Source organism: Betta splendens, chromosome 7 (assembly GCF_900634795.4).
Source record: "Betta splendens chromosome 7, fBetSpl5.4, whole genome shotgun sequence".
Lineage (NCBI taxonomy): Eukaryota > Metazoa > Chordata > Actinopteri > Anabantiformes > Osphronemidae > Betta > Betta splendens.
In genome coordinates this window covers 3,201,306-3,217,131 of record NC_040887.2, presented here as the reverse complement: position 1 = coordinate 3,217,131, position 15,826 = coordinate 3,201,306, and the positions used below count along the sequence as shown (strand labels likewise).

Sequence of the window (15,826 nt, the reverse complement as noted above, 5' to 3'; positions counted from 1 at the left end):
CCCAGGTGATAGCGCTCTTACTGTGCCAGGCTAGTAATAATAGCCTAATTATAATAACACATCTGTGGTTCAGGTTTCGCATCCTGCTGTCTGCACTCCAGCAGAGTGAAACTAATACGAGACAGTTATACTTTAAAAATATTGTCTTTGTTCAGTTGCTTCAGGATCTTGTTTGGTCTCTCCCTAGGAAGGAATCCCGGCTCCAGTCATCGATCGTCGGTGGAACAGACACTCGTTGTGAATCTGATTCAGTTGTTGCCTCACAGCCGGGACCTGGTTCAGGACTCCTGCTCGGTCAGAGGCCTTTGCATGTTCTCACCGTGTCTGCGTGGGTTCTCTGTGGGCTCTCCCGCTTCCTCCCACGCTCCAAAGACCTGACGGGCCGAGAGTCTGACACGAACACAAGAGCTGGCTGTTTTATTAGATCACCTGAGACCTGAAAGAAAACCTATGAGCAAGGTCTATTTATTTACTGAGCAGGCCCGTCAATTATATTTTAATCACAGAGAAGATTGACCACTGAACTTTATGAACATTACAAGAGACACACGCATGTTGTTTTTACACATTTGTAAATTTATTTGTCTTAATAAAACACTGACTACACATTTGCAGGGACTTCTCATACATTGTCCTCCCTGACTGGAGCAAAAGGGAGGAGCAGGAGCACGATAGTGAGTTGAAACAGTCTGACCTCTGCTGGTCACATCTTGGTGCTTGTGGAACCATCCTGGAAAAGAAGTGGGTTTCGAGCTTCGAGAAAGATTTCGCCGTATTTCATAGAATCATTACAGAAATGAACTCACAAGAATGAGCCGCGTTTGGCCCCGTTTCTTCAGAATAGAAAGCACGGCGTCGTGAAGCGAGACGAACAGCCTGCTCTTTGTGATGGACTCGGAGAAGAAACCAGCAGCCTCCAGCTGCTCCACGACGCACGCTGACGGAAGGACGCGTGAGGAGGGGAAATCATCTTGTCATTATGTGTGAGACGCTGAGGCTCGACTGACAGGACACTGCTGAGCCCGAGGCACCGCTTCAGGGCCCGAGTTCTGGAAAACCTGGCTCTGCCTGGGCTTTGTCGCGCAGCGTCCGACTTACCTTGACAACCTGCTAAATAGACGTTTAACTGTATCTGCCCAAGGTTGCTGAAGATCTGTGAGGAAAGACACACGTCAGAGTTCTCTCCCACCGCCTCGGTCACTTTGTGGACGTAATGCGCGTACATTTTTCAAGGTGTTCACAGAAACCGTGTCCACAAAGCTGGTGGCCGACAGGTCCAGGACGATGCTGTGTGTGTCCGATCTGACAGCCTCTTCGTCACAATGGGACGAGGTCTGATTGATGGTGTAATCACCGTGGCGACCCGTGTCTGCATCTGCGTTAAAGAGGGTTGCGCTGGTGAACCCAGAGCTCTCTGCCAGGCTACGGTCTGAAACATGGCTCTTACTTTGGCTCCTCGGCCTTTCAGAAAGTTCCTCCCTGTTGAACTCTTTGAAAGTAAATGTGCCACTGGATAAGAGTTCAACTCCTGTTTTCTGCCGATAGGTATAAATAGGTTGATAAGGTGATAAGTTTTAGTGACCTCCACCAACAAATGGATTCATTTTATAACAAGGATTAATGGATTTCAAACATGAAACCTGTGTCTTTTTTTCTTTCTCTTGTTCACTTTTCAGAGCTGCTTCTTGTTTCCTCTTCGCGAGCAGCAACTTTCCAAAGTCGATCCCGCTCTGCAGAGTCAAGCATCACATTAAAAAGAGGGAGATGACGAAACGACACAGGTGGGGAAGATAATAAAAGCAATTAAGGTCAGCGGCCTGAGCTCAGAACTCCCACCTTGTCCTGCAGCGCGTCCACGAACATCTCAGCGTTGGTGTAGTTGATGGTCGTGGATGAACGGAAGATTTTAATTCCAGTGATCTCTTTAGCCTGCAGGGATGCATCAGGAAGCACAGGAGGCTGAGCTCACATCAGGATCTGCTGTAGTTCACTCTATAAGCCCCCCCCCCCCCCCCCCCCCCCCAGGTCCACTTAGACTAAATGGAGGCCTGCGTTTTGTCCTAACTTTATCCACAGAGTGTTGTACTGAAAGCATCAGCTCACACTCATTTCAAAAGGGAACACACACTATTGGATTATATTTACAGAGGCACTGAATGTAGAAGGGAGAAGCAGAGCTACTTGTTTAGTGATCGCTTGACATAAGTGCTTCAGTTTCCTACCTCGGAAAATAAAGTCATGATAAGTTATAATATCCTATAATTTCGCTTATGCTCACAGATTCTTTTTGGCTTCAACCCTGGAAACACTTTGTCGAATTCTCAGAGGAACATTAACTCAAACGAATAAAGGTCAAATCTGCACATCTAAACTTTTAGGATCTGAGTGAACTGAGCTTTTCATTTGTTGTGGATGAACCGTCACTTTGTCGGGTTCTCACCTCTTTGTATGTGTCTGTGTCCAGGTACAGGTCAGTGCCTGACACGTGGCCCAGGATGGAGTACTGTGGGCTAAAATATATTCAAATATCAATATTGCAACATGAAGCGCCTGCAGCTCGCTGAGTCTCATCAGAATCTCTAATTATGCATGAACGTATGATCAATAATTCAGAGCAGGTGGTGTGTGGTTACCGTTGCATTCTCAGAATGAGCGTAAACATGGCAAAGCCCACAGAGACGGCCAGACCCAGGTCCAGGTTGAGCAGAACGGTGCTTGTGAAGGTCACCAGCCACACCAGCTGGAGGGAAGGTCACACAGCGACAGTCAGAGGGTTCGACGGGACGTTCACGCACCAGCACAATGACGAGTCGCACCAGATCGGCCTTGTTGGTCCTCCACAGCATCCGGACGTCGACCGCCTGCATGAACATCCCTTTCAGGTTCACGATGACGATGGCGGCTAAGATGGCCTGAGTCACAGGTTCACACACAGACGTTATCGTTGGCTGTCAGGAGAGGAAACGGGCTTCACGCAGGAAGGAGGCCGTCACCTTTGGCAGGTTTTCGAAGAGAGGACCGAGTTCCAAAATTGCCACCAGCAAAATGACGGATGAGAAAATTCCAGCCACCTGTCAAAAACACGCGATCGTGTACAGAGGAGCTGAGAGGCGCGGTGTCACTCGTTCGCTGCAGCGGTTGGCGTGTTTACCTGCGTCCTGGCTCCTGTGGTCTCCTGGACGAGGGTGCGAGACATGGAGGCTGTTACCGGATAACACAGGAAGCAGCCTCCGACGGCGTTGCTGAGGCCCAGAGCCACCAGCTCCTGCAGGAGAGAACGGCGTCAGCACAGGCTGAGCCTTTGGTGGAATGTCCAGTCACGACGCCCTCGTCTGCAGTGGAGCGGCTGGAACACGCTGCCAACAGCTGCTAGCGTGTGCGTCAAATACATGTACTTCAAAAAGGGCATCGTTTAAATGTGTAAAAATGTTCTGAAAATGTTGTTTTTGCTTGTTTCAATAAAGACCAATGATTTGTTGGTTTCTCTGGTCATGACTTTGCTATGTAAACTGCCTCGGGTTGTTTTTTTGCCTTCATTTGACCCTAAAGCTATAAATAAAGCAGCGCGGAGCTGAATACACAATAAACACTTATGTAATAACTGTGTTTATAGTAGGATATAGATGCTCTTATTTTAGTCTCTCATTGACCTTTGCCCAGTGTTGAAGTGAGTTATGACTTGATGGATGATGATGGTGCTAAACGTCCTGGGGGCGTGTCTCACCTGGTTGCTGTCCACCTTGTAGCTGTGCTTCAGGGCGAACGTCTTGGCCAAGGAGATGGTGATGGTGTAGCTCACCACGGCCACAGCCAGCGCGTCACCCATCATCTGGGTGAACAGGGTGGCGTCTGGAGCCAGAGGCGCCCTGAGCCTGGAGCCAGCGCAGCGAACACACGGGCCGGGTTTCACTCAGTTCAGCGGTCTCATTTGAGTGTCAACCAGTACAGTACAGGACTAAACTGGGAGTCACGAAGATCTCATCAAATGCAAACGAGGCTCAGAGCTGCCTGTACATAAATGAGACTAATCTGCTGTTTACACATTCAAGTTTTGTGCCAAGTGGGAAAACTCCACCGCAGGAGCTTTTCAGAGAACAGAAGCTTTACAGAAACTCACACACTGAGACTCTGTTCCTGTGCTGAGGTTTCCCTTAAAGCGCCACATGTCTGACAACCAGTAATTGTGGGATTTTTCTGTGAGTTAGTACTAAATCTAGCATAAACATGAGGCCTGAAACGCACGTCCCTCGCTTCCTTTCTCTTTCTGTTTAGGGCATGGACACAATTCAAGCAAACGACGGTAAACTCACCCGCTGGGAATCTCCCCCACCACACTGACACCATAATTAACGTTGAGGCTGCCAAAGTGGGCGGCAAGTGTTGCTGCTATGATCTGGTGACAAATGGAAAAATCAAAATGTACTCAGTATTTGTTGCATATTACAAATATGACTGCAAATCGCCTTTTTGATGGCCCACAGTGAGACTGTGGACATTTCTGCGACCAAGACGCCCCCTGCTGGTCGCGTTAAAGCTCACACCTACTGTGAACAAGGGAAAAGATCGATGAACGAGCAAAGGGAGTCACCAGCAGCAGTTCCACGGGGACGGGCAGCGGCAGCTTCGTCCTGTAGCACGCGTTGATTTCCTTGATCACGACCAGAGCGACGAGCGCCACGGCGCTGACGAGCAGCTGCGCCAGGTTGGTCTCAGGCAGGAGCCGACAGATGTCGATGAGCGTCTGAGCAGAGAGGGACTCGAGTCAATAAAAAATAAATTCATGGCAAAAGGAACGACAGGAGTATCGTAACAATGCGAAATGAGGCACAAGTTGCTCTATTCATATAATAAAAGCACAAAATCCAGGTTCAGCAGACAGAATTCAGGCTGGTTCACGTCCAGGCAGACTCTGGGCTGATAGTGTGTAAACTATCGCTCCTCATGCCGAACATATAAAGTTACCACGCACTCCAGCACCAACACGCCTTTACACAGAGCTCATCGACAACAAGCAGCTAAAACCAGACGCCGTGGTGCACGAACAGACGACGCACTCACATAAACGGCGCTGAGAGGCCCGGTGAAGCGGGACGGCCTCACTCCGAAGATGTCCTTCAGCTGGGACACGCACACCAGGACGGCCGAGCCCGTGGTGTAGGCGCGGATCATCGGGCCGGACAGGTAGGTCACCATGAAGCCGAACCGGACCGCGCCCAGCAGGATCTGATGCAGGAGCAGAGGCGGTCAGTGACTGCTGACGTGCAGCGCGGGTCCGACCCAAACACGCACCTGGACCAGTCCGGTCAGCACGGCGAAGGAGGCCGCCACCCGCACCCTGTCGGCGTCCAGCGCATCGGCGTCGCCCGCCGTCTGGTTGGTGCCGTTGGCCGCGGGGCCTGCGTCCGGCGCCAGCCGTTGGACCACGCTCCCGACCATGATGCTGGTCACGGCAAACGTACCTGAGCAGACGTGGAGACGGAGGCTGTGAAGCCGCAACGGCCCGTCGGTCCGCGCCTCTGCAGGTTCTCACCTATGGAGATGTGCCTGGAGGTGCCGAAGAGGAAGTAGACCAGCACCGGGTAGAAAGAGGTGTAGAGGCCGAAGACGGGCCGCAGGCCGGCCAGCGAGGCGTAGGCCAGTCCTGCTCAAACACACGGACGCTCAGACACCAGCCGATCGCGGAGAAGTCACACCCGCGCTCTCACGCACCTTGCGGCAGGTGCATGACGGCCACGCTGCAGCCAGAGATCACGTCGCCCAGCAGGTTCTCCCTGACGGCGTAGCGGGGCAGCCAGCCCAGCACGGGAACCCGGGCCAGCACCGCGAGCCCGAGCCTGGAGGCCGAGCACCTGCAGAACCCACACACACCAGCACAGAAAGCCACGCGAGCATCATCAGCTCGGGGTGGAACTGAATGTTAGCTTAATGTTTAACAGCTACACACCAGTTACAGCATGTTCACACAAACACAACCGATCACTGTCACGGTTTATGTTGGCGCTCCTTCTCCATCGTTCTTGCTCCTCTCCCCTGCACCTTTTACCTGAAGGAGTCCTTCAGCCGCTCAGCCGCCGTCGGCTTCGACGACCGCGTCCCTTTTTGCGCCACCTCATCCAGACGCTCGGCGTCCAGAATCTCCCTCTGTACGAAGTAGTCGCTGTCGTCTGGGTCCATGCCTGAAGGTTCAATCGGCGCTGAGGCCGCTTGGCGTGAAGCTTTATAGTGTTTTCAAGGTGGGAGGTTCTGCTCCCGTACGTTTGTTTTTCTGCACACACACACACACACACACACACACACACACACACACACACACACACACACACACACACACACACACACACACACACACACACACACACAAACACACACACACACACACCTCCCCGTGTGTTTGTCCTAAACCTGCAGTGGGTCTTTTGGTGAATTTAAGAATGGGTCAAAGCAAACACAGACACACACTGAAACACACACACTCCCCTCGACATATTCCATCACGTCCACTATAATACATAAGTATGCATGTTTTTAAATATTGCATAAAACACATGGATCTGTCATGTGTTTATGAGGTGAAACAAACCATCTTATCTTTATTGCCTCCTAAATGTCTGTGTTGGTGTCCTTGCATGAAAGTTACCTTATTTTTACTGTCAGCAGAAGCTGGAGACTTCACCCTGACTCCAGACAGTCATCGTTGAGCTGTTTCAAAGGATTTGAATTGAAGCTTCAGCGCAGTTTGTTCACTAACGGGCATTTTGGTTTTCATGCTTTTCAGTCAGGGCAGTTTTAAATGTCACTGACCTGCATTGATATGATATTTAGAATGAGCTGAAGTTTAGTATCTTTTTTACTTTCATTTTCATGCAGTCGTCAGGTTTTAATGCTGTTTAATTGTCTTTGAGCATGAAGTGTGCTGCCACCCTCCATTGACCCTGGACTGAGTGATTCAGACTTGGCAGGTCACAAATTCACATCCATGTGATGTAATTAATGTTTTACATTGAACCTGTTTAATGCTTTAATGCTTTATTACTGGTGAGGAGCGGCTCATGGAGCCTACACTAAAACGCGGCTCACGCCGTGGTCTTTGAGGCGGACGGGGGGCTCCTGTCTCCAGTGTCCTGTTAATACTCTCATCATTTGAGCTTTTTGTGTCATAAATCATAACTCATACAGTACATTACTTTTAAACTGTGACCCATTTGTTAAGCTTTCATTTTGTTTTACGATTACATTTCCTTCTTTACGCTTTACAGTGTTTGGCTGCACCCTTTGCTATTTTTTGATGGTGTTGCTCATGTCTCGTAACTTTGGTTGGAGAAGAAGAGTTGTTTTTATCTCTTCTGCCCTTTTGCCCTGCTTTGGTTTCATGTCATGTTTTTTAACTCGTGCTAAATGGGGTGTAGTTTGTTCTTGGTCCAGTTTTTCCTCCTGTTGCTGCTGAATCTATATTTAATGATTTTAGCAAAGCATTTCCTTCCGTTTTCTGCCCATTTCCCTTTTTTGTTTCTTCTTTCAACCGCCGTTATGAAAAAATGTCCTTATTCCCAATAGACAACAACTCAACACAGACTCAGTTGTGCTAAAACCAGGAGGCTCAGAGCTGGTTCTCCTCAGGGCCGTGTCCTGAGCCCCCTGTGATTCGCCCTGTGCACCTTTGACTGCACACTCAACTCAACGAACACCATGATAAAACTGGTTGGCCTCATCTCAGCATACAGGACTGAGGTAGAGAATGTGTCTGCTCACAGAATCATCTGTTACTGAATATCTGTAAAACTAAAGAACTGATCAAGGACTTCAGGAAACATGGACGGGTCCACGCATCATGAGGGGAGAACGAGTGGAAGCTGTCCCACCATCAGGTTCCTTCAGATCTCTGCTGATTTGTCCTGGTCTCCAAACATTAAGGCCATGGTGAAGAAAGCTCCTACACTACTGACTTTCTACAAAGCTTGTGGTGAGCACGCTGACTTACTGTCTGAGTACAGTATGTGTGGTACAGTATGTAGGCTCCACCACTGAGGACAAGAAAGGTTTGATAAACGGTACGGTACGATATGACTTTATTAATCACACAATCAAAATTATTTCAAATACACAACCCCAAAAATTGTTGGTTGTCCTCTTGTCTTTCTTTTTTATTTATTCTGTATTTTATATAGGGCATCATTCTATTGTGAACTGTTGCTGAGTGAACCCATAATTTGTTGTAGTTGTACAATGAGAAATAAAGTTTTATTCTATTCTATTCTAGACAATGTTGTGATGACATAAACAGGCCAAACTGTACATACATACATACACCAAGTAAATAATACAATTATTTTTTATTTCATTGTTTTTTATTCATATTAGTATTTCATTCATAAAACCTATAGGAATATGTACATAAAGTAGATAAGGTATACATTCATATTAAATATGTAACATCTTTACACAAATATAAAAAAATAATTTTAAAGGCATTTCAAAGTAAAACACATATGTTTGCTCAGTTATTAATAAAATGGTGGAAAGCAAATTAAGTACTTTACGTAGATATATGACATTATTCCTGATTATTTGTGGTGTTTGCATACAGTGTAGTGATATAAAGTCTTTAGAGGTGACTTTGCATCCTGGGAGCAGGAGGAGCTCAGCGAGGACGAAGGCGGCCGCTGACCCCTGCTGGTCACATCTTGGTCATTTTGTTTTCCTCCTGAAAATATTAGAAATGTTTCAAACGCAGCGTTGGAGCCGACAGACGTGTGACAGAAGTAGTGAGTGCCTGTAGCCTTTATGCTTATTAATTATATTATTATTAATATATTATTTATGCTTAACTCACCAGCTCCACCTGGCCCCGTTTCTTCAGAATGTGAAGCACCGCGTCGTGAACGGAGACAAAGACCTTGGTCTTGGGGATGGCGTCTGAGAAGAACTTTGCTGTTTCCAATTGCTCCACGACACAAGCTGATGTTTGACACATGCGGAAATAAACGTGGAAATCAACAGTTGTTTCACACGTCTTTTAAACGCTCTGCAGAAACACTGACTGTTTCCTTTTGGGTCCCACTCACCTTGGATGCATGCCAGATAGATGTTGAAATTAACCTGCTCATATTCCATGAAAATCTGCAAGAATTAGAAAGACGGCGTCAAAACAATGTCCCTGTTGCACATGCGTGATCAACAGTTGGATCCTGTGTCTGATGTGGAGGCGCTCGTACGTTTCTCAGGGTGTTCACGGCGGTCGTGTCCACAGAGCTGAGAGTGGAGAGATCCAGGATGATGGAGTGGATCTGCCCCCTCTCCTCCATGGGCAGCGGTGGGGGGGGGGCGCTGCTGTCGGGGGGGCATGGGAAGACCACTGCTATGGGCTCGTGTTGATAAGCCCAGTTGTCGTGGCCCACGCCGGGAGGTTTGTTGCTCGTCACGTCTCTCAGGCTAAACTGAGAAATATTCCCCTCACTCTCTCTCCTCAGTCTTTCGTAATCCTCTTCCTTCATGTCCTTTAGGGAGAATGGCCCCGTGGGGATGTGGCCCAACACCGTGTTCTGCACAAAGGGTCACTTAGTTAGAGGTTCTGTATTAAAGTGCCTCTAAATGAGACCAACATGTAGGACGTCATACTTGTTTCTTTGCCTCCTTCGCTGCTGCCTTTCGCTCTTTCTCCTGTTGTTTCTTCAGATCTTTTTCTCTTTTCTTCTTTTCCGTCAGCAGCTCCCTGATGTCGATGCCACACTGCACCCAAAGCACAACATCACATTATAAGTAAGGACACGGGCGGGCGGTGATCGCAACGCGGGGGCGACGCACGCACCTTCTCCTGCAGGGCGTCCGTGTACATGTCAGCGTTCGGGTAGTAGATCGTCGTCGATGAACGGAAGATTTTAATCCCAGGGATCTCCTTCGCCTGCGCAGGCACATAATGACGCTTACAAGGTCCGAAGACTGTCCACAGGTAAATTTGCTAGATTAGATTCTTACCTCCTTATAGTTCCCTACATCCAGGTACAGTTCAGTGCCTGACACGTGGCCCAAGAGAGAGTAGTGGGGTCTGAAAGGTAATAAAATCAGCAAATTCATCCACCAGTTCAAAAATAAACCGTAGCTATGTGATAATTAAGTGTGCGCTCACAGCTGAGTTTTAAAGATGACTGTAAGTATGGCGAAGCCCAGAGCGACGGCGAGGCCCATGTCCAGGTTGAGCAGGATGGCGCTAACGAACGTGACCAGCCACACGAGCTGCAGGAAGGAAACGCTGAGATCAGAGGCCTGAACGCAGCGAGGGGTCGCGCGAGGGGTCACGAGGATCACACGTACCAGGTCGACCTTGTTGGTCCTCCACAGCATCGGGATGTCAACGAACTGCATGAACATGCCTTTCAGGTTCACCACCACGATCGTAGCTAAGATGGCCTGAAAAGCACGAGTTCCCTGTTAAAGCGGAGCGGCCGTCGGGGCGAGCGGCAGCAGGACGGACGCCTTACCGTCGGGAGGTCCTGAAAGAGCGAGCCAATCTTCAAAATGGCAATGAGCATGAGGATGGAGGAGACCAGCCCGGCCACCTGCCCGGACACAGACACCGGTCATGCACCATGTAAATAGAGCCGAGCGCTGGATGCCAGCGGCGCCTCACCTGCGTCTGGCCTCCTGTGTTCTCCTGCACCAGCGTGCGAGACAGCGACGCGGTGGTGGCGTAGGACTGGAAGAAGCCTCCCACGACGTTGGTGATTCCCACCGCCAGCAGCTCCTGCGACGACAAACAGCCAGCGTGGACGTTTCACATCACACTACAGCGTTCACACTGACACGTGTGGTGTTTTGTATATATTAATTCGGTGTCCAAACAAATAAATAGAAACCACTGTAAGTTGTATCCAATGTCACCTTGTTGTATTTCTTTCTATCACATCGCATCTCGCTAAATTTTGCCCAGTGCCTCTTAAGTACAATAACTGAGCAAGTTAACTTTGACTCCTGTCATATAAAGTAATGAACTTGCAGAGTTTCAAGATATTCCAATATTTAGAAAAGGACAATGGGCCTCACCTGGTTGTTGTCTACTTTGTAGCTGAGCTTTTGGGCGAAGGTCTTCGCCAGCGACATGTTGATGACGTAGCTCACGATGCCCACAGAAATAGCAGCACCAATAATCTGCGCGTACAGACTGGTGTCTGGTGCAAAGGGAGCCGTGAACCTGGAGGAGGAGAAGATAAACATGGTTCTGGTTCTGGTTCGCTTGGGCCTCGTAGAGCACGGATATGCTCAAATCTAACTCACCCACTGGGAATCACTCCAACAATGTTCACATTATAGTTTGCCTTAAGTTGACCATAGTGGGAAATAATAGTTCCAAATATGATCTGGCAGGATAAAAAAAGGGGTTTTAGGTTTCAATGGCCGAGCTGAAGCAGTGAATGAACACACCTCTAGCTGTTAGAAACAGGGCACTTACAACCATCAGCTCTATGGGGATCGGCAGAGGCAGCTTATGTCTGAAGTAGGTGTTGATTTCTTTGATCGCGACGAGAACAAGGGTTGATATTATAGTGATGATGAGCACCGCTATCTTGGTCTGAGGAAGGTGTCGGCAGACATCGATCACAGTCTGTGGGGGAAAGAGTTGGGAAAAGCAGAGGGGAATTAAATGAATGCGTGTCCAAGGGTTCCGAAGAAAAAGATGAAAAGCCAGTGTGACAAACTCACATAAACCGCAGAGAGAGGACCGATGTACGTTTTAATGGAGACTCCAAACATGGCCTTGAGCTGGGAGACGCACACTAGAACCGCCGAGCCCGTGGTGTAGGCGCGGATCATGGGCTCGGACAGGTAGCTGATCATGAACCCGAACCTCACCAAGCTCAGCCCGACCTTGGGTCAGAAAAGGCACAACAGCCGTGAAACAGAAGATCACAGCTGGTTTAGAAGAGCTGCTGCTCTCTCTTTGGTGCAGACAAACCTGAATTATTCCCATCAGGATGGTTAAAGCCATTGCGACTTCCACTCTGAAGTTGTCCCGTGCAGCAGTGTCCACAACGGTCCCGTTGGTCCCATTTGAGCTCACGAGAAACTTTGAGTCTGGAGCCAGTTCTTGAACCGCGGTGCCGACCATGATGCTGGTCACCGCAAACGTGCCTGGACGCACAAACACACACGTGAGCGCGCTTCAACCCCCTCGACGCGCTGCTTTTTTGACTGAAGGTGTCGAGTCTTACCCACGGAGAGGTGCTTGGAGGTCCCAAAGATGACGTAGAGGATGACGGGGTAGAAGGAGGCGTACAGGCCGTACACGGCAGGGAGGCCGGCCAGAGGAGCGTAGGCCAAACCTGAAACACATGATAAAAGGTCAAATAATGGAAATAACATGGAATCATGACTGAAGCGAAGCGTGATCCGTTTCATCGCGACCCTTTAATAAACATACAGACCCTGTGGCAGGTGCAGGACTGAAATGCTGGCGCCCGACATTATGTCGCCCGGGAGGAACTCTTTGATGGGATAACTGGGCAGCCACGTTAGAATGGGCAGCACTCCCAGCAGCATGAGCTTCAGCCTGGTCGCCGAGCACCTGGAAGAGGGGGGCGTTCACCCACATGTGAGCTTCGGATTCTCTCAATCGTTCGAATGATTCAACAACTGCTGTCACAGGTTCAAATGTTTTAAACTATGCTGCACTTGAGCTGGTTTGAAGAACTTCGCTGTTCGCTTGTAGACGTGACACGCGTAAACGTCGTCTTTTACCTGAAGAAGTCTTTCAAGCGATCAACGACGGTCAGCTGTCGGTACCACGTCCCTTTAGTTGCCACTACATCCAGACGCTCATCGTCCAGAATCTCCCTCTGCACAAAGAATTCCCTGTTATCCGGCTCCATGCCTGGACAGTGGTTCCGATCCGTCCTGCGGCGTGTTCTGTGGCGCGAACGAGGCCTCGTCCGAGTCTTATAGCGATGATGCCGCTTCCAAGCCGTGGGAGTGTCTGTTCTTCACCTGTACTCAGAACCACAGCGGCCCACATGCTCCTGTTCCGTTAACACACACCTCATGTGTGTTTGTACACATGGAGGCTAAAAGTGGTGAAAGAGTCAAATCTATACTTGCACTTCTTTTGTAAACATTCAAAGTTTGAATCTTTGGGCCGCCAGAGAAATAAATAGAATAATAAAGTATGCGCAGGTTGCAGATGTGTTGCACCTTAAAATGCTTTTTGAATATTTTTTTTATAAATAAAAACAAATCTAATATTAAATAAGATGAAGATGAAACTTGGTTTTAAGTGATCCATGATCGTCCTAGCACCAGGACAAGCAGGACTGTTATGAGACCAGAGCAGAGCAGAGACCAACCTCTGTGTTAAACCCCTGAGGTGATTTATTGCCAGATCAATGGGCCTCATGTCGATGCCCACATTATAACTTCTGAGCCACTGTCATTTAAAGATTTAATTCTCAGGACTTTTCTTTGTTATTTTAAGACTAATTACACATGCATGGCTTTCCTTTCTAGATATTGGTATAAAGTCAAAGTTTCTCCCAAAAAAACCTAGAAAAACTAAAAAGGTGCGGTCTCTGTTTGGGTCGGACACAGTTCACTAAGTAAACATGGGTGAAGTTTTTTATTTAGAGGCATTTCTACAGAATCATGACGGCGCCTGTTCTTCACTTTCTTTGAAAAGTCAAAGTCATGCCTTCAAGGCAGTCGCCAGCGCACATGTGGAACATTGTGCGTTTTGTAAACACTCACCACTTTTTTTCTTTTTTGTACAAAGTTAGCCTCCACTTCATCCACAGACAGCGGTGGTTTCCTACACGTGCAGAGACCTGCTTTATGTGAAGTGCCCTCTTCAAACGCTCATATAGCAGATAAACAGGTTTCTACCTAAAGTCTGTGATGAGAATAATAATTGCAAATAATCTTAATATTAAAATAATTGCAATTTGCTCCGGCTGTTTTATAAATGAAGAAGTGACCACATTGGAAGCTAATACTGCTGAGATGATGCTCCTTGTTGTGAACAGAAGGTTTCCTCTGTGGGCTTTTTTAGAAACCGAACCACCTGCTAAAGGCAGCGTTCTCTGAAAAGTGATTCCTCTAAAACAGAAGCCAGTGCGTGTGTAAACAACGGGCCCATTCCTTCTCCTTCTGACCAGATTAGCAGCCGCAGCACCAGAGGTGGTGTAAACATCTGTTTCCCACGCTGGCGCCGTGACCCCTGACGACCTGCGCTCACACACAGAAAGGGAGGCTGTTATTAGTCTTTGTTTCTGTTTATGGGTAAACTGCTGCCGTGTGAGCGGCTGAAGAAACATGTCACCCAGTGTAGCCATGTGTTTTCCACCAACAGTCAGTTTCTATGGTGCAGTTCAGACAGACAACACAGGTTACAGGTTACATTCATAACTACTGAAACTTTTCATGATATTAAATTATTTCAGTTTTACTATATATACTGCTGTTGAGCTTGTTTACATTTATTTAATATGCTGCATATATTTATTTACAGTGAGCATGAAGGATTATTTACAAACTCTACTTCATAGCACCATTAGAAATACGTTTATTTTGTCCAGTAACTATTTGAACAATGCTGTTTCTGATGCACAGTTTAAATGATAGGAGTTAATATTGTGCCATCACTTACTGGATCTACTGCGTTTGTGTTCATCATGACTGTTTTGTCTCTCGTCCTTTTCTGGACCCAGTTTGTGTTCATGTTTGCTCACTTGAAACCTTCCTCAGCAGCCTTTTCCATCATTCACTCATAATCATTATTGATCGTCAGTCACAACAGTGAACACCTCAAAGTTAAACTAACTGCGAAGAAAAGAGGAAGTTTGTGCACTGACAGTGGTGAAATACAACTGAACATTTGGCTTTTAGACCTAAATGTACAATAAACTCAAAGAATTTGGTTTCAGCCTGTTGTTTCAGCACCTTTCTGAACCCATTTACCCAGAAATGACCAACTCCAACAAACAGTACTGTATGTTATGTAACAGGTTCCTTCTGAAATCCCAGTAAATACTGCATTAGTGCTAGTTTGTGTAGAAGATTTCCACATGCAAACAACAGTGATGACTTTCACAGTCACTGAGGGTGGTTCTTGTAACCTTAATGCATTTTAGCAGGAACACTTCATAATGTAAACAACAGCTTTGAGCTGGTTTCTAAATGTGAACAAGGTGCAGCACGGAGTTCCTTCAGTACACTTCTATGAATCAAAACATCCAACAAACATGCGTCTATTCATACCTGGGGCTAGAAACTCGGCCTGTTGTCGTGTAAACACCGCTGTCGTCACACATGTGCTCTGTCCCTTTACCTTTCTGGAGCTAAGGCACTGTTTTAGTTGAGCTTCTTGGAAATAAACCACAAAGCCCATATTTTTCAAAAACAAGACACTCAGTCAACCAGTGAAGAGACGCAGCTGCCTGATTATTTAGTAGTTCTTAGATAACAGTCAAGCCAAAAAAATCACAATCAGCATAAGTATAACAATTTATTTAATTTATTACTATTCATAACGGCCACTGTCACTTTTCTAAACTTTCATCTACTTGAGCTGAGTATTGGTTACAATTTTGTAAATTAATGAAATATTTGCTTTCATTACTGTGATGAGCTTCAGTATTTTGGAGGGATGACTCTTTTAACCTGACCGGAGCGTCCTGTATGATACCGAACCGGACCGGTAAAGCTGCTCCATACAGATGAACATGACTAAGAGCTTGTTTTGGTGAATGCCTTTGTCCAGGACGTGTTTACCTTCGTTCTGAGGGAGATACACCTGCTGTTAAACAACACGTGCCAAGCTCATCTCTCAGTTTCCACTGAAAACTGC

At 47.5% G+C, this 15,826-nt stretch overlaps 2 protein-coding genes across 4 annotated transcripts; both read right to left on the bottom strand.

Annotated features, from left to right (window-relative positions):
- Positions 1–553: 553 nt before the first annotated feature.
- LOC114858525 (solute carrier family 26 member 6-like) lies at positions 554–6,592 on the bottom strand. Of its 3 annotated transcripts, none has more exons than XM_055510398.1 (19): positions 6,044–6,591; positions 5,710–5,849; positions 5,531–5,641; positions 5,290–5,459; positions 5,059–5,223; positions 4,589–4,741; positions 4,311–4,393; positions 3,725–3,872; positions 3,152–3,265; positions 2,994–3,071; positions 2,817–2,912; positions 2,634–2,740; positions 2,441–2,510; positions 1,837–1,929; positions 1,641–1,730; positions 1,448–1,535; positions 1,224–1,375; positions 807–1,153; positions 554–730 (listed from the first exon to the last, which is right to left on the bottom strand). In XM_055510398.1, exons 1-18 carry the CDS (start codon positions 6,172–6,174, stop codon positions 836–838), a joined length of 2,307 nt encoding a protein of 768 aa, XP_055366373.1. In that variant the 5' UTR covers positions 6,175–6,591; the 3' UTR covers positions 554–730; positions 807–835. The 3 variants fall into 3 exon arrangements, with proteins under 3 accessions (XP_055366373.1, XP_029011713.1, XP_055366372.1); XM_029155880.3 differs by having other exon boundaries at positions 807–937; positions 1,099–1,153; positions 1,224–1,535; positions 6,044–6,588; XM_055510397.1 differs by having other exon boundaries at positions 1,224–1,535; positions 6,044–6,592.
- Positions 6,593–8,049: 1,457 nt separating this feature from the next.
- Positions 8,050–12,914, bottom strand: LOC114859362 (solute carrier family 26 member 6-like). The gene is made up of 19 exons (XM_029157444.3): positions 12,730–12,914; positions 12,417–12,556; positions 12,204–12,314; positions 11,948–12,123; positions 11,695–11,859; positions 11,444–11,596; positions 11,269–11,351; positions 11,038–11,185; positions 10,625–10,738; positions 10,476–10,553; positions 10,309–10,404; positions 10,124–10,230; positions 9,973–10,042; positions 9,806–9,898; positions 9,616–9,726; positions 9,213–9,539; positions 9,063–9,117; positions 8,831–8,955; positions 8,050–8,701 (listed from the first exon to the last, which is right to left on the bottom strand). Exons 1-19 carry the CDS (start codon positions 12,858–12,860, stop codon positions 8,675–8,677), a joined length of 2,310 nt encoding a protein of 769 aa, XP_029013277.1. The 5' UTR covers positions 12,861–12,914; the 3' UTR covers positions 8,050–8,674.
- Between the last annotated feature and the right edge of the window lie 2,912 nt (positions 12,915–15,826).